The following is a 22,915-nucleotide window of genomic DNA, read 5'->3' as shown; positions in this document are numbered from 1 at the left end:
CTCCCCACCGCGCATGCGCACCCGCTGCGGCTACATTGGTGGCGCGTGCGCTGTAGCAGCAGGAGGCTGCGCGCCGGGAGGCGCAGGCATTGTGCGTGTGGTGGCGTGCCGCGGTCCGGTGAGGGTAAGCGGCGTTATGTCGCGACGGGAGGAGGAGGAGAGCGCCGAGCTGCGCCATAAGGAGGAGCTGAGTCGGAAGGTGAGCTCGGAGTAGCCCTAGGCGTTGTTTTGGGGCTTCTCGCGGCTCGGAAGGGAGGGTAAAGCGCAGCCTGTTGGGCTAGCGTGGAGGAGAGGAGGGCCTGCCTGAGGCTGCGGTGCCTCGGCTGGGAGCCTCTGTCTTGGGGGAGCTCGGTGCCTGTGAGCCCTACTAGCAAACTGTCCTTTTCGCAGTAACAAATGCTACGTGTTCGTGTAGCTGCTAGTGGAGCAGCCTTTTCTGTGTGCTCCGTTCAGTTTGGCTAATCCGGCCTTGTAGTTGTTACTTCCAGCTGCGCTAGTTCCAGGAGGCAGAAAGAAGCAGAGCGAGCTGTGTGGTTGGTGCTTACAGATAGCAGAGAGTGCTGAACCGCTTCTGCTCTGTTTCAGCTTTTTTGGGGGGGCCCTTGCTTGCTCTTTGTCGTTGGTGGCTGTTGTCCAGGAAAACAGGAGCAGTGGGCTGCCTCTGTCAGTGCAGCTGAACTGATGGCGGTAGATCCAGCATAAGAACTTTGTGCTGAAATTCCAGTGTAGTGCAATTGTTTACAATTCTCTTAGGGTGTTGATTTTTGTTTTTGTTTTGTTTTTTTTTTGTTGTTGGATTTTTGATTTTGTAGGCGATTTTTGTTTGTTTCTGTTACTGTTTTAGTTTTGAAGCTGGAAAATATCAGATTATAAAGTGTATTGTGGAGGTAAACTCTGTTTCTCAAAATTGCTTGATGTTTTTGTTAATAGTTATTTACATGTTTGCTCGGTTCCTTCTGAGAAGTTTGGGAGGGAAGTAATCTCAGATTCTAAACAGCTAGGGGTACTCTGGCTTCTCAGTAATGACTGCTTTTGGGGGATGGGAGCAATGCCAACCTATGCAAGATAACCCCCTTCCAAAGCAGTTACTTAGACTGCTTCATTGGCTTATTGTTGACTTGGTAACTTAGATTTCAAAAGAAGCATGCTAACTGTAATTCAGTTATGTAGTCTGAAGAGTTGTAGTGTGCTTGGAATAATGGCTAATCGAATACCTTTTTTGTTTTTATGTCCACTTTCACTGTAGAGGTCTGTTCAGGGAACAGTGACATAGATTCTTCTAGCTGTCTTTAAAGTATGGGTGAAGGTTTTCATCTTTGGGATTGCAACACAGTAGTTTGTTGTTAATAATTACATTGATACGTGTCTTTTGTCTTTCAGATTAAAGAACAGAAGGTTGTGGTTGATGAGCTTTCTAATTTAAAGAAGAACAGGGTAAGTAATTATGAAATTTCTTTTGGCTACTTCATTTTAGCATCAGATGTTTTTGTATAGAGGCAAGGAGGCCAAAAAATCATATGTAAATATGTTATCTTCAATTATCGCGCTAAAGATTTTAATGCAGGTGTGGCCTAGTACCAAAATGTTTTGTTCTCCACACCACTTGAGGGTGTATTTACACTTGTGCAGTGTAACACGGTGTGGTGTCGGAAGATTTTGTTTTAGCTGAATTTTTGCATGATAATGTTTGAGTAGGTCAGATTATGTTAAAATCTTCCTAATTTTCATGCGTGTATGATGTAACATAAAATATGATCCCCCAACTATGAGGCAAGGAAAAATGCAGAATGGTTGTGGGTCGATCCTGAAATGTTTTGGTGCAACATGAAGATGTTGCTGATGGCAGAGTAGAAAGTAGCCTTCTGACATGAAAAGGAAGGGTATCTCAGTGGTCTTACATGGATTTGTGCTGCAGTGTGGTTGCAGCCTGTGTTATTTTTACTTAATGCAGCATTGTTTTTGTTTTACAGAAAGTTTATAGGCAGCAACCCAATAGCAACATATTCTTCCTTGTAGACCGAACAGAAACGCTGTCTCAGTGCAAAAGTAAGTTTGCAGTGCAAAAGGTAATAGTTTAACTGTTTAAAAGCTTTCTCTGTAGCTGTTAAGGATTTCAAAGTTGTAGTCAAGTGGAAGAGATGGCAACTTCATGTTAGATACCAAGTGGATTTGAGCTGTGCCTGCTTTTCTGGGTTGGGTAAATGTGGTTTCAGCTTGATTTGCACGAGTGGTAAAACAGCAAGTGCTGAAGATACAGGAGAGAGTCCTCACACAGAGGAATCACTATTCTCAGCACCCTTTCGGAAGCTGTACATGCTCAGTTCTCCTCCTTTTTTTTTTTAATTGTTAACCCTTAAAATTTCATGGGATGAGCACAAAATATGAGTATGGAGCTAGAAGTAAAGCTAGAAGTCTAGAGGTCTTTAGGTGCTTGAGAGAATGAGTTTTTGGGATTATCAAGAGAAGGGAATGGAAGATAGAGATGTGATAATTGAACAAAGGTGTTAGAAATAAATTCAAAAGTATAAAATTACTTCCTGGGTTGAACAGTTGTCAGTATCTTTTTTGGTTGGAGTTTACCATGTTGACACTGTGTATACACTTTTCTTACTACAAATGTGTAAATCATATTGATTATGTAGGCGATGATTGGCTTTTTCTTTACATTATTAAACTTGTAGTATGGATTTCCTTGAGGGGAAAAAGATGTTTGTATTATTGAAGACAAATAAGCTGCAGTGAGGTATGGTTGTGATAGATGAATACTGTTAACATGTGTTTATTACTTTTGTTTTCCTGTCTTTAATTGTACAGCTGACACTCATTTCTTAGGTATGAACTCATTTACTGTTTACTCTGGTATTTTCATCACACAGATACATTAGATCAATTAAAGAAAGCACATCAAGAGTTGGAAAATTCAGAGAAGACTAAAGTCAAGAAATAGTCCATCTGAATTTCAAGTCGCCATGTGCGGTATTTGTTGTGTTGTTGCCTTGTCTTGTCAGCATACCATTTGTGATGGCTTCAATGAGGATCTGTACTGCCGTCTTAGAAGAAGAGGACCAGACAGCAGCCAACAGTTAATAAAGACTGTGTCTGAGCCGTCCTACAAGTGTCTTTTTTCTGGCCATGTGCTTCACCTGAGGGGACTGATGACTCCTCAGCCTCTGGAAGATGTCAGTAACAATATTTTGCTTTGGAATGGAGAAGTTTTTAATGGAGTGCATGTAGGAGATTCAGAGAACGACACTGAAGTTATGTTTCGTCATCTTGCACTATGCAGTAGTGATGCTGACTTCTTATCACTCTTCTCATCACTTCGGGGTCCATGGTCTTTTATTTATTATCAAGCATCTGGACACAGCTTATGGTTTGGTAGAGATTATTTTGGTCGTCGTAGTTTGCTTTGGCAGTTCAGTGATGTGAGTGATAGTGTTTTCTGTCTCACATCTGTAAGTGTGAATTTGGAATCTTGCAACCGATGTCAAGAAGTCCCAGCATCTGGAATTTTCAAAATTGATCTCAAGGGCTGTGTGACAACTAAATCATTGTCTTTAACGTTGTTTCCATGGAAGTACAGTTACACAGAGAAAATTGAAGAAGAAATATTCATTGATATTCTGGATCAAGTTTCAAAAGACTTACCAGATCACATCTCTGTTGTGTTGAATGAGTCGAAACTATGTCTCAGCACACCAGTAATGCCCTTCAACAGAACCATTTCTGAAGCCTCAGCTGAGTGTGCAAGCACTGATAGCAACGCGAGCCACGTGGTTTCCATAGAAACTCTTCAGGGGTATCTTGCAGAGGAGCACAAGAGAAAACTAGTCCATCAGTTCATTGATGTTTTAGATGAGGCAGTAAGGAGACGAGTTTTATTTCTAGTTAGAGGTGAAGATCAGAGAACAAGAGAAGTTGAGGGTATCTTTCCCGGGAAGGCTCATGTTGCAGTGCTCTTTTCTGGTGGCGTTGATTCTATGGTTATTGCAGCCCTTGCTGATCGACATGTTCCTTTGGAGGAACCAATTGATCTTCTCAACGTAGCTTTCATGCCAAAAGAACAAACTAAGCAAACAGGTACCCCTAAAAACTGTATCGGCCAGGAAATGCAGCTTGATTTGCGTCGTGTTCAAGAAAATCATGAAGATCTTGATGCTAAAACTGGTGATCGTTTATCTTGCTTTGATGTTCCTGACAGAATTACTGGTAGGGCGGGACTGAAAGAATTAGAAGCCCTTAACCCTTCAAGAACCTGGAACTTTGTGGAAATTAATGTCACACTAAAGGAATTGCAAGAAATGAGACAACGATTCATCAATCACTTGATTTATCCTCTGGATACAGTTTTGGATGACAGCATTGGCTGTGCAATCTGGTTTGCTTCCAGAGGGGAGGGCTATATTCATAAGCAAGAAGAAATGAAACCATACAGAAGTCCTGCAAAGGTACTGATTGTTTCTTATAGTCTTTTGTTTTCTTTCTTACACTTAATTTGTGAATGTTTCAGAAACTAGCTGGGCTCTTTAATATTCACAAGGCTTCTGAAGTTCAGTGGCAGAATACAATACCGATAATCTTTAGTAATTCTGGAATTAAAGCCTGCATTCAGTTCTTTGATTCTGTGAATGGCTTTTCTGTAAGCTTGACTAAGCAGTAGTGACTAGGAGAAAAGTCAATGCCTTAACTCATTAGTAGGCAAGTGCTATTAATCCAAGTGAACAAATCCATAAACTCAGTGTGTTCCTCAGGATTAATGTGATGATTTTTGTGACAAAGTAGCTATCAGTTATGACAGACAAGATGACTGCTTGCAATCTTTTGTAATTATAGTCTGACTGTTCAAGCTACAAAGAAAATTTCTTTCCTTCTTGTATGTTGTTTTCACATGCGTAGTTCTAAGATCCATTATGTACTATTGGCCTCCCTCGGTATTAACGAAGATTTCTTTTGTTCTGTTCCCTTAGGTTGTGCTTACAGGAATTGGAGCAGATGAACAGCTTGCTGGGTATTCCCGGCATCGCGTTTGCTTCAGAAAATGTGGCCTAGAAGGTCTGAATAAGGAACTTGAAATGGAGTTAGGTCGCATTTCTTCTAGGAATCTTGGTAGAGATGACAGGATTATTGGTGATCATGGAAAAGAAGCCAGGTAATAGTAACATGAAACAAAGCTGGTTTTACTGGTTAGGCTCTAGTTTTATCACTCTGAGAAAAAGCTCTATTTGAAACTCGTTTGCACGTTTTTTGTCTCCAAATTCTGTTCCATTTGTATTAGGATGCACTCTCTGAGGGGGGGAAAAAAGGTAATCTGTAATGCCGTGGCAGAGTTACTTAAGGAAATGTAGCAACATGAACATTGGATTTCCATCTGGATGTTTTAAGAAGCAGCAACAGATGTTGGAGAAAGCAAAATCAAGTGGGTTTTATCATTAAGTGCAGCAGTCTTCTTAGCTTTGTAGTGTTCTGTCAAGGTAACTTAAGGAGTGGCTCTGGAGAATGACAGCTTCCTAACACAGAGAGAGAGGCTGTGATGCACCAGCATCAAGGCTGCATATTCCTGTCCATGCAATAAAAGCAAGATAGATATCCTGTGCATTTCCATGTCATTAAGTCAGAATACTTAAAGAATTGGGTTTTTTGAGTTTACCTCCTTCACACTACTACTCACTGACTTGCAAAAAAATCCCTTTAGTTGTAGTCTTAACAGCCGAGGCTGCTCAAGTGCATGAAAGGTTTTGGTGCCCAGTGGTGTCTTTCCAGGCATGTTCTTAATCACACATTTTCATTTTAGCAGGAAGTGTTTGCAGTGGCAGGTAGGTGTTAATTGTGCTTGTGAATCGATATAAATGCCTGGCATTCAGATGGTTGTGAAGATCTTTAAGATCTTTCTTGTAGACAATTTTGTTTCTAAATTATGGTGTGGCTTTATACAGCATTTTTTTTTTTAATGCTTTAAAGTTATCTTGGGGTGTTACTTGAAAATTTGAAAACTTCTGGGCTTCTGAGTTTAATTGTATCTTTTACCTACCTTCCTAGACAATATAGTTACTTTGGAGACCTCCCTCAGTACCATGCCACTAATGTTTAATGCACAATCTGTTTTCCCCCATGTCCTCAGGTTTCCCTTCATTGATGAAGATGTCGTTTCGTTCCTCAACTCGCTGCCCATCTCAGAAAAAGCAGACTTGACTTTACCTCGAGGAATTGGTGAGAAGCTGATTCTGCGCCTTGGAGCCATGGAACTTGGCCTTAAAGCTTCAAGCATTCTGCCAAAAAGGGCTGTACAGTTTGGATCTCGGATTGCAAAACTGGAGAGCAACAACGAAAAAGCACACCACACATGCAGCAGACTGAAGTTATTTTAGTAGATGAATTATAAAGCTATATCTGAAGATAATATTTATCCTATTTGTAAATTCAGTAAATCTTTGGGATTTTTTTAAAAAAGTTTGGCTTAGTTTGTTTGTTTTGCACATTTGGGCATTATTACAGAACAATACACATAGTACATACTTGTCATAGACACATTATGAGTGCAACCTTAGGGGAGAAGGGAATGCTGATCTCTGTGGAGCAGAGGATAGCCAGAGATTGGCATTTCCTCTCCCCCTTTCTCAGCTAAGTGCCTACTGAATCCTCCAGTCTGTCAGGTTATGGTTTTAGAAGGGAGAATGCGGCGTAGAGCTGACCTGGATTGCTAGAGCCACCAAGAGCTGAGGGTCCTGGGTCACTGCCCCCTATGCATCACACTTAACCTTTTGGTTTTTGAGGTATTAGCCTTAGGAAACTGTGTAGTTGTCAAGCCATGAGCTGAAACAGTGATGGAGCATCTGGTGGGAAGGCAGGGCCAACTCGGGGAGCTCAGGGGCATGGAATGTATCATGCAATGTATCTGAGCGAAAGGAAGAGTGGGGCCAGGATCCACCCTTTCCCAGAGCTCGATTAAGGGCTGGCAGTGGAGGTGATGGCATCTTGCTGGAGGTCCGTGCATACTGAGACCTTCTGAAGGTAAGCAGCTTCTTTCCCTTATTTCTTTGTGTGTTGCTGTTGGGTTTGAGCAAATCCTTGCTCGCTGCAGCCTGGGATCTTGCTGCTCTGCTGTCACTGTTGTACTATTACTTCACACCATGCAATTTGGTTTTAGCATTTTTGCTTTCAGTTTAACCTATTACTTATAAACAATAAATTCATCATTACTCCTTAAAGTATGGTTATCACTATGATTTGCAGTTTCTTGGCCAAATGTTTGTTTCTGTAAGGGAAAAAAAATGACTATATACCAGAGGAACCTGCAGTAATGCTTGTGTTTTTATCTTGTCCTTAGGAAATGTAGTGGTTACTTGCAAATAGTGCTGTAACTTTTTGGTTAAATAATATTCTGTTCTTGTTGTTAATAGCATCTCAAAATATTGCATTTTAAATACTGCAGAATATTCAGGGATACTCAGGCCTGACAAAAGTGTTACATGGAGCTGAATGAGCTGATGAGGCAACCTAGTGGTCGAACGTGGCAGTGCAGGAAAACGCTTGTGCCTTTGCTGTGACAACAGCAAGCAGCACAACTTCACCATGTCCCCTAGTTGGCTGGCTTTAAGCAGAGACAAAATGCTACCTCGCAGAGCTTCCCACTGAACTGCTAGGCCAGCTGAAAAACAAGTATGTTCCCTGACAGCATCACTGCAAGCACTGGTGGATTCAGGTATGCCCTTCGAAGGTTAAGAAACCCACTGGACTTTTGAGAGATGATGGCTGGTGGAATTTGCTGGCTAAACCTTTCAGCTGTGTAGATGTCAAATAGCACAGCACTTGTCAGCATACATGGATATGGAAGATGGACTAATTTTCATCAGGACTCAGTACGTAGTGGAAGTGTGAGGCACGCATACGCAAAGACAGCAACTTGATTGTTGCATTAACAACTGTACAATTCAAACATTTAACAAAGATAAAACTTAATGATGGATTTTGTGTTTACTTGATTTGTTTAACTTTAAAAGCAGAATGACTCATGAGGTGACAAACTGATTATGTTCCATGTATTGTAACAATATCCTGAAGGTTAGCATGAGGTGAAGACAAGGCATTCCTATTTGTGTACATGCTAGCAGTGCAGGGCTGCAAGGTATCTGCAGGTCAGCTGGCCTATGAGCTTATTCGAGATGATGAACTGTGTGCAGAGCATTACTAGCAATTACTGCCTAACAGCCAGTGATTGAGGAACTTGTTCCACTCACTATCCTTACCTCTATTGTGAAAGAATAGATGGCTGGACTTACCGTTTCTGTATGTTCTGTTGTTTTTAGTATGTCTGTCGTTCTTCAGCTTCAATTTCTGTTCCCAAAACATGGCTAAGGCTTGTGCAATTGCCAGCAAATCATGCTTTGTTCATTCTCTGTTTCTTCCAATGTGAGATGCATCTTCTATACTAGAAATAGTGATGTGGTAGTGCATGTACTTGAATGCAGGCACACATTTGCAATAAAAAAGACATTACTTATTCCTTGTAAACGTGAGAAATTAATTTGTGATTAAGAGTAACTGTCCCTTATTATAACATCCAGGCTGCAGTTAAGCATGCATCAGTCTTCACTTTTAATTGGAACAGCGATTTGCAGGATGTATATAAGAGGAAGAGTTTTGTTTATTCTGATGGTCTTACAATTCAGCCTCCAAATAATTTAGAAAGTAACAATTTCAGTTTAGAAGCAATAACTTAACATTATATAGTGAATATTATATAAAGTTGCAGACATTAAAATTAATATTTCTTGAATATCTACATGAATTTGTTACTTGATTAGCAAAAATGTCTCTTAAGAGGCCTAGAGCACAACTACATTTGGTTCATCTGGCTTTAGATGTCTTTTGAATTTAAAAAAAGTAGCTAGCAGTCTAGTATGTTTGCAGAAGACTCCAAAGGCATAACTGCTGTTACAGTCCAGCCACAACAGATGCATGGCTTCTAGGCCCCAAGTTCAAGAAGATAATCTCCACACTACCAGAAATAGCTCTTCAGAAAGGTATTTACAGGGTATTGTGATACAGAATTCCTGGTGTGCTGGTTGCCCATACAGCCTTTTTCATTAGTCTGCTTGTGGAGAGATTCAAGAAAGCACTTGACGTCATCACCATACAGGTTGATGGAATTATTCAGTAGTTAAGTATCCATTGTATGAAGAAGTAAAATAAAAAAAACTAAGACTTGCTCTAATGCAAAAAGACAATTAAGGTTTTACAAGGTAACATTGGGTTGAAGTAGTATCTACAGCTGTTACTCCACCTCCTGGAGAGATGTGGTTCTGAGCAAGTGATGCTGAATTACCATTATAACAAATACTTCTGCTTTTTCTCATCAGCTAGTATTGGAGGCCTATTTTCTTGCATTTGTTCTGACTTCTGTGGATGCTTTCTGTCTCTTCTCTTGATTATACTTTAATCAACTCTGTGTACATCTCTTTGTCAGTCTTAATTTTGTCTTTTTTGAATCTTGTTGCTAAAGTGACAAATTCTTGTATGAACTTAAATAGTACATTTTGTTTTAATGAAATGGTTACTTAAGTAAGAAAATACATTTTAAGTAAGCATAAGAACTGTATTTCTTCTATGTTTGTACAGCCCCAGCCACTGAGTGGAGCTTCCAGGCTGCTCACAATCTGCTATAAGTAGTATGCAGGAACAAAGCAGTTACCCACCTAATGAGTAACTTCAGCAGAGATGGAAAAATAAACCAGAATTTTGTCAATGAATTTCAACAAGACAGACAAACATGGCAGCCTCATTTGTGGTACTGCATACTGTACTTACTCAGGTGCTTTATGTAAGTTAAATATTAATGCACTCTAAAGAACATGTATAGAAAGGAAGCTTCTATTCAAGAGATGTTTTTATAAAATTGGTTTATATATAAACAGGCTTAGTGCTGTATTTATTCCAGTTAAAACCTATGCGATGAGTAATGAAATCATCCAGCACAGATTGTCAAAAGGCAAGGTGAAATAACACATGAGCATCAAAACCCAGAGTTTGCATCTTAACAGCTCGTTTGTCCTCTTACCTACATTAAACTTAATTTTTTTTAAGTAAAAAGAATAACATTAATTAATTAGTGCTAGCGATTTAACCCCAGATCTTAATTCTAGTGAGTAGGAATCATCTTCTTTCACTTGCAGAGAAAAGTAGGTGCTGTTGAAACTCAGTTGTATTGGCACAGCTACCACGTGGAGATGTTTTTATTTCTCTGGTGGGGGTTACTTCAACATTTGTAAGCCACATAAAGTCAGTACATGAAAACTGTCTCAGTGCTGTTGCAGTGAACAAGTTTTAGCTGCATTTATTGTATTACTTATGTGCTTAACATGTTGACCATTGTATCTTCTTTAGTCTTGGCACTTTGATGGAATCCTCTTCAACTCTTCTTGAAATATCAATTCCAAGGGGAGCTCTAGAAAATCAAGTGACCCGTATGTTAAAAGGTAAGTAGTGCTATTGCTGTGGTAGGATGACTGTACCCTGTACTCAGATGTGCAGATTCACAGACCTTGTGTACCATCAAATTGGGAAATTCCCAATAGTATGTTTAGTACATGCTGCCCAATTCCCAAATGCTGAGGATTGGGCAGCATTTTCACAAAGTGCTCACTCGTAAGACTGTGACTGTGAAAATGCTCTGAGCCTGTGCCCAAAAACATCTCTAGAATGGGGAGTTGTCTACATTTTCAGCTGTTCCTAACTCACGAAGGTCTGTGACTTCACAGCTATCTTTTGGGGATGTTATTCAGGTTCTGATTTGAGCTGATAAATAATTTTACATTCCAGTAATGAATGCAAGACACATTAGAGATTGACAGGTATTTTTCTCTGATAATTGTATGGTATATATAGTTACAGCAAAGATAACTTTGTATTTTATTCATTGAGTTATATTTTTATATATATATATATATATATATATATATATAAAAGCATTCTTTTTTGAAAACAATATTTTACCATTTCTGATGTGAAAATGGTAAAACTTCCATCCTGAAACCCTCCAATTGTGTGTTTTCATGGCCCTGGAAAAGGCACAAACTGGATAACAACTTAAGAGTTTAAGACCAGCTGGTACTTGTAACACACTGACAATTCAAAACAATACCTGGCATTTTGGTCAGTCCTAAGCCCGGGGTTTACTTGAATCCCGAAAACAAGCCATATTTAACAAGTTATTAAAAAATTATGACACGTGAATTTTTAATGTAAAATCATCTGATGATCAGAGGGCTGTCCCTCTGGGGCTCTTCAGCCTGGAGAAGGCTCTGGGAAAACCTTACAGCAGCCTTCCAGTACCTGAAGGGGGCCTACAGGAATGCTGGGGAGGGACTTGTTGTAAGGGCAGGTAGTGACAGGAAGAGTTGGCTTTAAACTGAAAGAGGGTAGATTTAGACCAGCCATTAGGAAGACTTTCTTCACTGTGAAAGTGATGAGACACAGGAACAGGTTGTCCAGAGAGGCTGTGGATGCTCCCTCCCTCGAAGCATTCAAGGCCAAACTGGATGGGGCTGTGAGCAACCTGGTCCAGAGGGAGGTGCCCTTGCCTATTGCAGGGGGTTGGAACCAGATGATCTTAAAGGTCTCTTCCAATCCAAACCATTCTATGATTATGAAAACACAGTTTGACTCAGAGCATTGAGGTTTATGACTGCAACAACTAAGAAGCTAGGGAGAGCGTACTATTTAGCTTGCTCCTGCTTTCAACGCTACCACAGCAACAGTAAATACATAAAACTTTATGATGTATGGTGATTCAAATTTCTGACTCAAAACAAACTTAAATGCTGAAGATAATAGAATCATTGAATGGTTTGTGTTGGAAGGGACCTCAAAGAGCATCCAGTTCCAACCCTCTGCTGTGAGCAGGATTGCCAACCACTAAATTGAGCACCAGATCAGGCTGCCCAGGGCCCAGTGCAATCTGGCCTCGAACACCTCCAGAGATGGGGCATTCACAGCCTCTGTGGGAACTAGTCCAGTGACTCACCACCTCTTTGGGTAAAGAATTTTCACCTAACATCTAATCTAAATTCTACCTCTTTTAGTTTAAAGCTATTCCCCCTTATCCCATCACTAGCAGATCATGTAAAAAGCTGCTCTCCCTCCTATTAATAAGCTTCCCTTGAGTACTGGAAGAGGATGACATGTACTTCACTTCCTTTTCTATGTAGTTGTTATGGTAACTTTTAAAGCTTATATGCCCTCTGGAGACATTCCTCGTCTCTTTGTGCTAGTCTGTGCTTCCACTTTCACTGAGTACAGTGAATTAATGAAGAGAAAGACTGAATGAACTGAGTCACTTACTTTGGTTCATAGCGGATGCCATCAGTACTGTATAAAACACCACATCCTGCATGCAACCTTTCAATGCCATTCCTAAGCAAGAAAGCAATTATGTGCAAGTGTCATAACTCTCTGAATATATAAATATATGGCTTAGTCATCATATACAGAAATGCCCGATTCTGATGATTTTAAAGAATGTTACAGAAACACACAAAGAAAACCAGCCCTTACCACGCAATCATAACACCATTATCAGTACACAGTCTTGGAGGAGGAGACAGAAAAGCAAAACCGTTTGCAATTGCCAGAGTTTGCAGGCCTTTTCTGATATACTGATTACTTGCAACCCCTCCTGATACGACCTAACAGCAGTTTTAAGTAGGGGAAAAAAAAGAAAAAAGGTATTAACTCAAAAGAAAGACCTCCTAAGTGAAACTAAATTAGCATCCTATCTAAAAAACAAATACATCAGGTAAAGTTTTGAAGACTGCAATAAAAAAAAAGTTTTTTCAAGCTAAAGCCATTTTTGAAGACTGAAACCTATCAGAAAAGAATGTGAGTGTATTATGGCTAAAAACTATTTCTGAGTGAAAGCATGCTATAAATAGAACAGCTATGAAGTACTGGGCTGCCCTAGATCAAACTGTCTGACATGAGCTGTTAGAAAAGGTCAGGTTAGTTGGTGTGAAAATCCCCTTCTAGCTTAAACCCTAACTATGAAAGATCTCATATAAATACCTGAAATTAATATTACTTTAATCCTTGTATTCTAGCTAAGTTTAATACATACTGACATCTATGTTATCTGTCAGTATGATTAGTTCTGTCACAGGGTAAAGTACAGGGAAATCTGTATCCTGAATGACACTGCATTTAAATATGAAAAGCAACATGCAAAATGATGCAAAAATAATGTGTACCCACCAGAGTTGCAGCTTTTGGTAGTAAAATGCTATTTTTTAAGCAGAAAAGCATGGCTCGGTGTGTCCGCTGGATAATATGAGCAGCCACTACATGCTGTACAGCTGCAGCAATGTCCTTAACGCAGGACAGGAGTTCACCCTCTTGAATACCTACAAAAATGTATGATTAGATGGGTTTTCCTGTGTATAGCTCATGAAGTACATGGGTCGTATCTGACTTTAAAAATACCTTCTTCTTTTTCTTTCTGAATAATGGATTTGTTGACAAGGCTCTGAAGTCCAGAAAAAGAAAAATGACAGTTACGATACTGCTGCATGGGAAGTCTGAATGTGTACCTTTGCCAGTCTCCAGTTTGAGCTAGGTGCTCTATTGCCTTCCCCCCAGCCATGCCGTGGCACTCTGGGTGCTTTATTAAAGAGAGCCTTCTTGCTACCTAAGGAGAAAATAGAGAAAATAGTTACAGGAGGACTTAATGTAGTTCTCTGCATCATTTTATGCAATCAGCATACAGTTTGTTTTTTTTTTTTGCTACAGCAATGAGAAATGCAATTCCAGAACAAGTTGAGAAGCAGGACCAGCAGATTTTGCAGGAAATGTTGATTAGACCTCAGACTCTCATACTGTATTACTAGGTAAAGGAGAGCAAAGTTGTTTTCAACTTGGAGCCATTTCCCATTCCAGCCCTCCACTTGAGCACAAATATAATTTGTTTAAAAAATATGCTTGTCAGAAAACAAAATTGGAAGTGCCGGATTATACAGAATGCACTCAGTAACCCAAGCAGTATAGACTGTCAAAGCCAAATTGGGCTTTTCAAACTATTAAAAGAATCAATAACAACAAAACAACTAGTAACAAATGTTTTAATATGCATTGTTTTAGGTTTGGCAGTATCCTTTAAAATACTACTATTGATCTTAATACAACTCATTTGTATAATGGTTCTCATCAAACCTTCCATTACCAGCTTTGGTTATGTTATCTATTTGCTAAAAATACAATTAATAAGCTAGTTAGTACTGGTACTACCAAGGCGCATAGATGTCTAATAGCCTCTTGCATCTTAAATTTATGGTATTTCAAAACAGACAAAAGAAAATAAAATGTAAAGCTCCTGTCACGTTACACTGCTATACTCAGGGTAATGCTAAGACTATGCGTAAGTAGCTTAACTGCAATAGAAGGAAAACGAGTAGATTCACATGTGTGTTGAAATATTACCTTATCCAGCATGTCACCTGGTGCTATATCTATGGTCTGTCCAAGCAGAAGGAAATCTGAAACTCCTCGTGCTACTGCCAAGATGCAGTGACCTCCGGAGAGTAAAAGAACTAAGAAGGGAAATTCCACTTGCTCTGTCAGTCTTATGGTAAGTGCGTGAGCCTCCATGTGATGAATGGGTATGAAAGGCTTCTGGTACCTGTCCACCAGCTGTAAGCTGTACTGCAGTCCCACCTCCAGGCTCAGCGCAAGTCCTGGTTTCACTGTAGTTGCAATAGCAGCAAGTTCATCTACAGAAACTCCACTGGCACTAAGCGCTTCCTTTACTACTTGCTGGATGTTTTCTCTGTGAAGCTGTTGTGCTACATGAGGAATTATTCCACCCGCTCTAGTTAGAAACAAGTAATTGTAATATATTAGCATTTCATAACACAATCACAACAATAGCTTTTTCAACATCTTGTAAACTTGCCCCACCCAGCCCTTTTTTTTTTTTTTAGCATGTTTTCAAATGCCTTGTTTAGTCTAAATGTTTAGTCTAAATGACATGAACTATATCTGTGTACTGAATGGAGCATAATTATCACTGGGACATAAGGAAAGAATCCAACTTTCCCTTGCTTGGCATGCGTTCCTCTTAAATCTACCTCTATGCCATTCCAAAGCAATGGCTGAAACTGAACACAGCCTCCCACTTTCCAGTTGATGTACTTATCAAACAATGCCTAAGTCTGATTAATTTTCACCTAACTGAAAATATTTTGTGGTTTTAGTAGTGCCACTGTAGTGTTTAACCAAAATTGATGAAGAATTTGTGTACTTTTGTGGAAAGAAATTAGCACAAGAAGATGAAACTTAATAAATGCACAGCATTTCTTTCCACAGCCTTGCGGAGTGAGCTGGAGACAAAGAAAGACGGTCTTTGTAGGAGAGATTATGGCCTTAAGTTGTGCCAGGGGTGGTGCAGATTGGATATTAGGAAATGCTTCTTCGCAGGAGTGGTGAGGAGCACAGGCTGTGCAGGGAGGTGGTGGGGTCACTGTCCCTGGAGGTGTTCATGGAAAGGGTGGATGTGGCACTGAGGGACAGGGTTAGTGAGCACAGTGGGCTGATGGCTGGACTTAGAGGACTTTTGTGATTGTGTGATACCCTCTTCACATCAATTTTCCTGAGACGCTTTCATACTGAAGCTATCACAGATAACAGTGGCGAGACTACCGAGCACCTGCAGCCACAACCATGGCTGCATAAGAAGGATGCTATGAGCTGTATACACTTACTTCAGGTGCACCTCCTTTTGGCTCTGCAACGCTTCTCCCAGCACCCTGCCCGCCTCGTCCAGCACCGCCGCGCCCGTGTCATCGCAGCTGGTTTCGATGCCCAGCACAAGTCTCGGGGGCCTCGCACAGCGCGTGGAGCTGCTGCTCAGCCACGCAGCCGAGCCGTGCCTCGCAGGCTGCAGGAGGCGCGTGGCCGCGCCGCTCATTGGCAGCAGTTGGTCTCGTGGTGATGTCTGGAAAGGAGCTGTACAACTGATCGTCACAGAGGGGTTTCCAAGTACGTACTGTTACAGAACTCAAGTGAATTAGCTGAGAATAAATAGAATGCACCAGGTTGAGTCACCATCCCTGGATGTGCTTGAAAACCGTTTGGATGCGGTGCTCGGGGACGTGGTTTAGCAGAGGGCTGTAAGAGCTAGGGTGCTATGGTAAGGTCGTGGTTGGACTCGTTGATCTTTAAGGTGTTTTCCAACCTGAGCGATTCTACGAATTATTCTGGAATACCCCGCGGTTTTTAAGAGCTTAACAAGAACTGGCGTTGTTGTTGGAGGAGGCGGGGACCCGTGGCTGTGCTTTACCTGAGGACGATGCCTTCGGGATCTGCCCCGCCTACCGCAGCCCCGAGGAAGGGAACGCTTCGCACCGCGATCCGAGCAGCCTCGCGTCGCTGCCTCCGTAACCCGATTCCTGCCTGCGATGAGCTTTACCTTCGAGTGTTCCTCGTGCTATTTCGCTGCCCACAGCCTGTTTTTAAGAGCCTACAAACTGCGCACGGCGCACTAACAGCTACAACGTGGGCGGACTCAGCCCGGGGCAATTTGGCAGCCGTAACCGCAGCCTTTCCGCCGTCCCCGGCCGCCATCAGGGGGCGGGGCAGATCCCGGAAGTGACGCTGCGCGGTTCCGTGGCGGCGCCGCCATCTTTGTGCCGGAAGGTAGCGCGCCCCCTGCCGGCAGCACGGCTCCCCTCCGCCACCGGCGTCACCGCCACCCGTGCAACGGGGGGCGTTTTACACAAACGCTGTAGAGCGCTGAGGTAAACCGTGTGAGGGATGTCAGTAAAAAGGAGCCAGCTCAGGCTTCATTGCACAAAGAAGGAGTTATTTACTTCCAATAAATCAGAAAAGTCGCGCTTTTTGAACAGCATCTTCATCACACGTTGGTAAATTATCCCGGCAGGAAAACAAACATTTTTCCTTCTCTCCCCTCCCAGCAACCAGCAGACAAAGCGAGCCTTCCGCCAGCTCCGAGCTGCCCGTGTCCGGCAGCCGTAGGGCAGGCAGGCAGGCACGGGAGCTCTGCACCTCCTCCCGTCCGCCGCCAGGGCAGCTCACGTGGGTCACGCACCGCTGCCGTTCCCGCAGGTCTCCGTGCACGTCCTTCCTGTATTTTTTTGCAAACTGTACGCGGTCCGGCCGTGTCATCTGTCTCTTCACCTGCTGCTAGCACCGCTTCTGTTCTGACCTATTATCTGTGCAGAATTTCTCTTATTCCTCTCACTTGTTCTATGGTGTAGCTGCTTCTCCATGGTGCAGGGCTCAGCAAGTCCCAATTACAGATAGAAAAGTCAATGTTCTGTTAGCAAACTGAAATAAACACAACAGTGGCAGCTTGCAAAAGCATACCTAAACTGAGCTATCGAGTGCACGTAGCAATCCCTGAGCCGACAGTTATGGACTTTCTCCAGTCTCTGTGACAAAAATGACAAGGACAGATAAGGCATGAATCATACCATCCCTTTTTACCAACTGTCACGGTATTTACTGAGACAATCTTGCATAATGCAGTAACAAACACACCCGTTCACAATCCACAGAGCAGGAACCAGCTACTTTCACCTATCTACAAAGTGTTGCCGGTCCTTTGAATGGAGGCTGCTGGATTTATACAGTAAGTTACCATTTGCGTCACGGCTGCCTGGCGCTGGTGAAACATCGCTCCCCATTTCAGCAGTTATTCACATCTCTCTTACCTGCCTCAGCCAGACCTACGTCTACTTGTAGTGCTGATCACACCGTAGAGCTGGGCCTGCCTTCAACTTCAGGAAATCTCCCATCTATAAGTTTCCTATCCACATTTCAGTATTTGAAGGCATCTTAGAAACTCAACTTTCGCCCCAGACAGTGCTGCAAGGAAGTAGTAATTGTATCTCAGATGTAAATGCATCTCTCATTGAATACAATTAGGTAACAGCAGATTATTCGTTTCCTTTGCCCAAGAAGCGGAGTCTGTGTCAGGATCAGTCAGCATCACACCTTCTGTCTAGTATTTATTGATGCCAAAGATTCGAACACCGTGCAATTGTGGCAGCTTGGGGATAAGCACTGTCAGAAGAGAGGTGGTGTTGAAGATAAAGTGTGTCGGATCATACTTTGTGTAGAAACTCGCCAGGAAGTACCTGCAGGAGAAAAGAGAGCAAGCTTAATTGCTGACAGCCTTATCCACAAACACACCAACAAAGTATGGCTGGAAAAAGATGCTACAGTGATCAGCTATGTTTTACCCGTTAACCATGGATGTGTTCTTGTATTAAATACCTCATCTTAGGTTCTAGGATGTTATACAACAGTATTGTAGACTAAGTATCTTCTTCCAATACTCCTCAAAGTGCTAAAAAACAACTCTACAGAAATGTCGCAGCAGTGTGTTGTTTTCCCTACAGCAAACAGGAAACATTTATTCAGCTTCTTAGGTGTGTGAAGAGTTGTGTGCATGTGCTGTAATACAGCATTCCTACAGGAAACTATCTTTGAAGAGAGAGGATTTTTTTTTGAGCAGTTACACGTTTTTATTCCCATTTCTTTCCGACGTAAGACAACTTCCCATGCAGAATACTGTGTCTTCCCTCTCACCCCTCAGCCCTGCCAAGCAAGCAGACAACTTCCTTTTAGGAAAAACAGAATGATTTTTTAGAACTGGATATTAAATACGTATCCGATTTCTTTCTGTTACGCAACCATACTTTTGTCAACAGAAACAGGTGGTGCAGAATTTCCAATCAGTCTATTTACATAACTAGTGTAAACAGAAGGCAATCTGTAATAGCCTGGATCCCCTTCGGTGAGGACTGCCGCATTCCTCGCAAATGACAAGTTACAGAACGGTTAGCAATTACTGCAAAGTAATGGACATGCACTAACAGACAATTAGCTTAGCTTTTCAATATTTATGACTTCACAGTCTTCTTCTGAAGAACTTCAAGAGTTGATGGGTTTTCTCACAAGGTTTCTAATATTTAAAACCCATTCCATTAATAACTATTTACAAACTTCAACTCCAGTACTTTGAATTAGTGTTGAAAACTGCAGGGAGATTGTTGACTATGCGGCCTGTAAATAAGTACTCCCTAGATACAAGCAAAAAAAAAGAAAGAAAAGTAAATTGCAACTCATTTAATGGAGGCTTTTGAAGCCATGGTTTTGTAACTCACTTCATTCATGATATAGTTTAGAACTCACAGAATTATAGGAGAGATTGTGAAGAATTTTCTTGAAGATGTAAATTGTACTCCATAATCCAGTTGTTCCCAGTGTGTCAGGAGCCTCGCTTTCCCCTGATCAGGTGTTTCAAAAGGAGTCCCCTTTACTGCATGCAAGAAGACATATGTTCCCTGGAGGAAAATAAATGAATACATTGGTACTTTTAGCTATTATGTAATTGCTACATTGTTCAATGCATTGCAAAAAACAGACAAACAAACAAAACAAAGAAAAAAGAGTAAATGAATTATCTAAAAGAGCTGCTAACCTGAAATAACAAATTATAGGAGAGCAAAGAAGAGCCAAGAAGTGCGTTGCTTGAAGTTACAGTCAGTGGCACATTTGGCATTAAAGCCAAAGTCTACGTGAGGCACAACACAATGCTTCCTCGTCTACATTAGATGGCAAAGATCACATGAAGCCAACAGAATTTACACAAGCATTGTAGCAAGTTCTGGGCTGATGATTTATGTTACTGCTTTCCTAGCACAGTATGACACTGAGTTATGAGGCAGAGTTTGCACAAAGTAGAAATCTACAGCTGGTGAATACTGGCAATATTACAAGAACTTCCAAAAGCTTCCTCAACTTCCCACTAGCTTCAAATGCTTGGAAGCCGAATACCAGCAACCTCAGAATACCATCTGTCCCTCTCCTTAAGCGTGTTGGTTTCTTTGTCACTGTCTGATGGAAAGATGCCATGGCTAGGCTGTTCTGAAAGATGAAGTAGCAGCTGTCAATTCCAGATAGGAGAGCCCAGTTTCAACAAATGAGCAAAGCTTCCAATTTTAACAATCATTTGTCTTTTATCTGCCAACTCCAAGCAAGAGTCTCTACCAGAAAATATCAAAGAGTTCAGCATTCTTCCAGGTGCATTCACTTCTCATGCATAGAGATGGAAAGCTTTATCCAGAAACAAAATCTCGCTTTTCTGAAGTCTTATGAAGGAGGTGAAAGCTGACCAAGCATCTGTTTTTGAAACAGCCTCTTGTCTGGAGGTTTACTGGAGAATTATTTTGCTTAATTAATTATCTGATTCATGCTTTTGCCAGCACCTCAATTTTAATAACAACAAAGGCACTTTCAGGACATCCAAATGCTTACTCCACATTTCATTTTGCACTGATACGTGCAGAAAGAACCCAACCTAAACCCTAAAATTGCTTTTAATGTCAGCTAAAAGTTTTCTACATTCAAAGATAAATATATAATTTTAAACAAAAAGTGCCATTTAAATGCTTCAATACCCAAAGTGCAGTTTAAATCCATCTTCTGCATTCCACTAGAAAACAACTTGGCAAGTGCATGCTATCATCCCTGCTGTCATTATAGCAACCTACATGAATAGCACCATGGGGAGAAGAGAGAGAGAGATTTTCAAGATCTTCTGTAAGCAAAAGCCTCTGGAAGCTAAAGTCATAATTCATATCACAACCCACTAAATAAGAAATGGTTTCAGGGCTTGACCCAATGTGTTCGAGATCTTCCCAAATACAGTGTTATGGTTTTTTTCCATGTCGTGCATAGGACAGAGTTCTGCGCTGAAGTCAGTCAGCTAAAATTTGTCTGGTTTGACTAGAAATCGAAGCAAGAAAAAGAACACAAATGCTTTTGTCTAAGGAAAAGTATCATCTAAAGCACTGAAATCGAACATGTTGAGATACAAACAGGTTTATACAGAAACATTAATAGATAATACTCTTTTTACATATTACATTCAGTGGATTAATGAATAAGAAATATCTCAAAGCTCTCATGTTTAAATCCAAAGCGATCCTCTATCACTCCTCCTCCCCACATGAGCCAACCCATTCAACAGCGGCTAAGCCACATACAGGTGTTTTTGGTTTCAGTATCCACACAGCCCAGCTATTCCTCTTTTCGCCTGCTTTTAAAATTAAGCATTTGTGAACAACTCTTTCAACAAGAGCGGGTACTCACCAGGTTGTGAATCACATTTGTTAAAGTCCATGCGACAGGGACACTAAAGAAAGGAATGCTGAGCAGGACGATGTGAAGCAGGCCGATTCCAAGCGTGTACGTCAGCCACATCCCACGGCTGCTCATCACCCGCGTGTTTGGATTCACCTCGCTGTGGGCAACTCCGACATTCATTTTTACCCTACAGAGCAGAACTGTTCCTAAAGTGAGACTACTGTGTTGTAGAGGTATCTAATACATGCAGCTCCAAACTAGGAAAGAGGCTGGTTTAAAGAAGTAGGTCTGGAATGAACGCTGCACACAAGCTAAGGCATACCTCAAGAGCTTCAAGTGAAGTGTGACTTATAAAGAAATCAAGACAAAAGGGCTGTTGGGGCTGTTTGTTCACAAAGAAACAACCAAGCAAATGCAAACACCACCAGGTCTGCCACAACAGGGATGATGTGGGATTAGTGAACTGTGCTGTCACAAGGGCAAGGTGTAAACCAGCAAGGACACCAATCTTTGTACCTTTTATCCCTTCAGTTCCTTTCTTCTGCCACTAATGTCAACTGTTCTTTCCCAGTTCTCATCAAACAGTTTTCCCTCATCTCACTCACATTACGGCTATTTGGGAATTTTGCATATACTGCCTGCCCGGCAACCTGTTGCTAGGAAGACTGAATTTATTCCTACTTTTTTCGTAGCATGAGATCAGATCTCAGATTTCCATCCCCTGCAGGTTTTGGAACTCTTACCCTGCTGTTTTTATCTGATGATAGCCAAAGGCTCAGAAGGTTTCTACTTGACAGACGTACGCAAACACACACAAGGCAACTTCTAACCGCAATTTTCTTTAGGAGATCAGCCTGGTGAACTACAATTTGTATTAAGTACTAGAAAAAAGTTTGCTTCATTTCATGAAACATAAATAGTCATTTCAACATAAATAGTCATTTCATGACTATTTATAAATGTTTACGGACTGGGATGGAGAATTGTTAACTGCCTTCCGAATCAGTTGACAGGAACATTAACTAGCAAAAATAATTGGCTTATTTTTTTGTTAAGTAAGTTTGTTTCTGGTATTTGTTCAGTATTGCAGAGCACCGTCATATCTGTAACACCACAGATTAATGCACTATGATGTGTGTATTATGTGTGTAAAACATGTATTAACAGTAGTTGGTAACATGAAAACAGATGAGAGGAGCCTGAAATTGAACTGTGGCGATGCCAATTATAATCTCCCTTTGTTGCAAAGCATTTCATAGTTAGTCAGTATTGTATTTTGATATGATGAACCTATGTTTTCCTCAGCATCTCTCAGTTAATCAGCTGGACATATTCTTCATCTACTGCATTCATGTATTTTCTTTCCTACTGCCAGAAACGCAGCTGTATTTTGGCTTAAGAAATTGGAACCAACTTGTCTACTTCCACCCGACGGTCTCATTCAAGGCCCCTACAAACATATCTCTGCGTCCAAACACACCTGCACACCCAGGACTGCCACAGCACAGCTGCTTTGCAGGGCTGCAGGCTCCAGCCGCAGGGTAGGAAGCGTGTGCTGCTACGTGATGTGCGTGGAATCGGCAGAAAGGTGAGAATCCATGAGGCGACGCGGCCGTGCCAAACGGGGCACGAGCAGAAAGCATCTCGCAGCCTGTCCTCTCACCTCACCGCGGACTTTTAGACACAGCGTGACAGAACAGCCCGGCTTGCTGCGGTGCCCCGTCCGTGGGGGTGCCCAAAGCCTGGGGCCGGTCGGGCT

General features: G+C 41.5%; 3 protein-coding genes across 3 annotated transcripts; 1 reads left to right on the top strand and 2 right to left on the bottom strand.

The window, feature by feature from the left end:
* Window positions 1-2,969: 2,969 nt before the first annotated feature.
* Window positions 2,970-6,365, top strand: ASNSD1 (asparagine synthetase domain containing 1; the record flags this gene model as incomplete). The annotated part of the gene is made up of 3 exons (XM_079539182.1): window positions 2,970-4,448; window positions 4,968-5,149; window positions 6,119-6,365. The coding sequence occupies 3 exons, from the start codon at window positions 2,970-2,972 to the stop codon at window positions 6,363-6,365; spliced, it is 1,908 nt and encodes a 635-aa protein (XP_079395308.1).
* Window positions 6,366-10,350: 3,985 nt separating this feature from the next.
* On the bottom strand, window positions 10,351-16,663 carry OSGEPL1 (O-sialoglycoprotein endopeptidase like 1; the record flags this gene model as incomplete). The annotated part of the gene is given in 10 exon segments (XM_079538890.1): window positions 10,351-10,441; window positions 12,337-12,408; window positions 12,550-12,680; window positions 13,243-13,391; window positions 13,471-13,675; window positions 14,464-14,851; window positions 15,744-15,995; window positions 16,534-16,604; window positions 16,608-16,639; window positions 16,642-16,663. Coding segments are annotated over 10 exon segments (1,413 nt in total).
* Window positions 16,664-18,004: 1,341 nt separating this feature from the next.
* ORMDL1 (ORMDL sphingolipid biosynthesis regulator 1) lies at window positions 18,005-21,339 on the bottom strand (the record flags this gene model as incomplete). Its single annotated transcript, XM_079538782.1, has 3 exons — window positions 21,163-21,339; window positions 19,201-19,352; window positions 18,005-18,140 (listed from the first exon to the last, which is right to left on the bottom strand). The coding sequence occupies exons 1-3, from the start codon at window positions 21,334-21,336 to the stop codon at window positions 18,005-18,007; spliced, it is 462 nt and encodes a 153-aa protein (XP_079394908.1). The 5' UTR covers window positions 21,337-21,339.
* Window positions 21,340-22,915: the final 1,576 nt, after the last annotated feature.

The sequence above is a fragment of the Tetrao urogallus genome (assembly GCF_951394365.1).
Source record: "Tetrao urogallus genome assembly, chromosome: 8".
Classification (NCBI taxonomy): Eukaryota; Metazoa; Chordata; class Aves; order Galliformes; family Phasianidae; genus Tetrao; species Tetrao urogallus.
The sequence above is the reverse complement of the archived record's forward strand: the minus strand, read 5'-3'. Positions and strand labels throughout refer to the sequence as shown.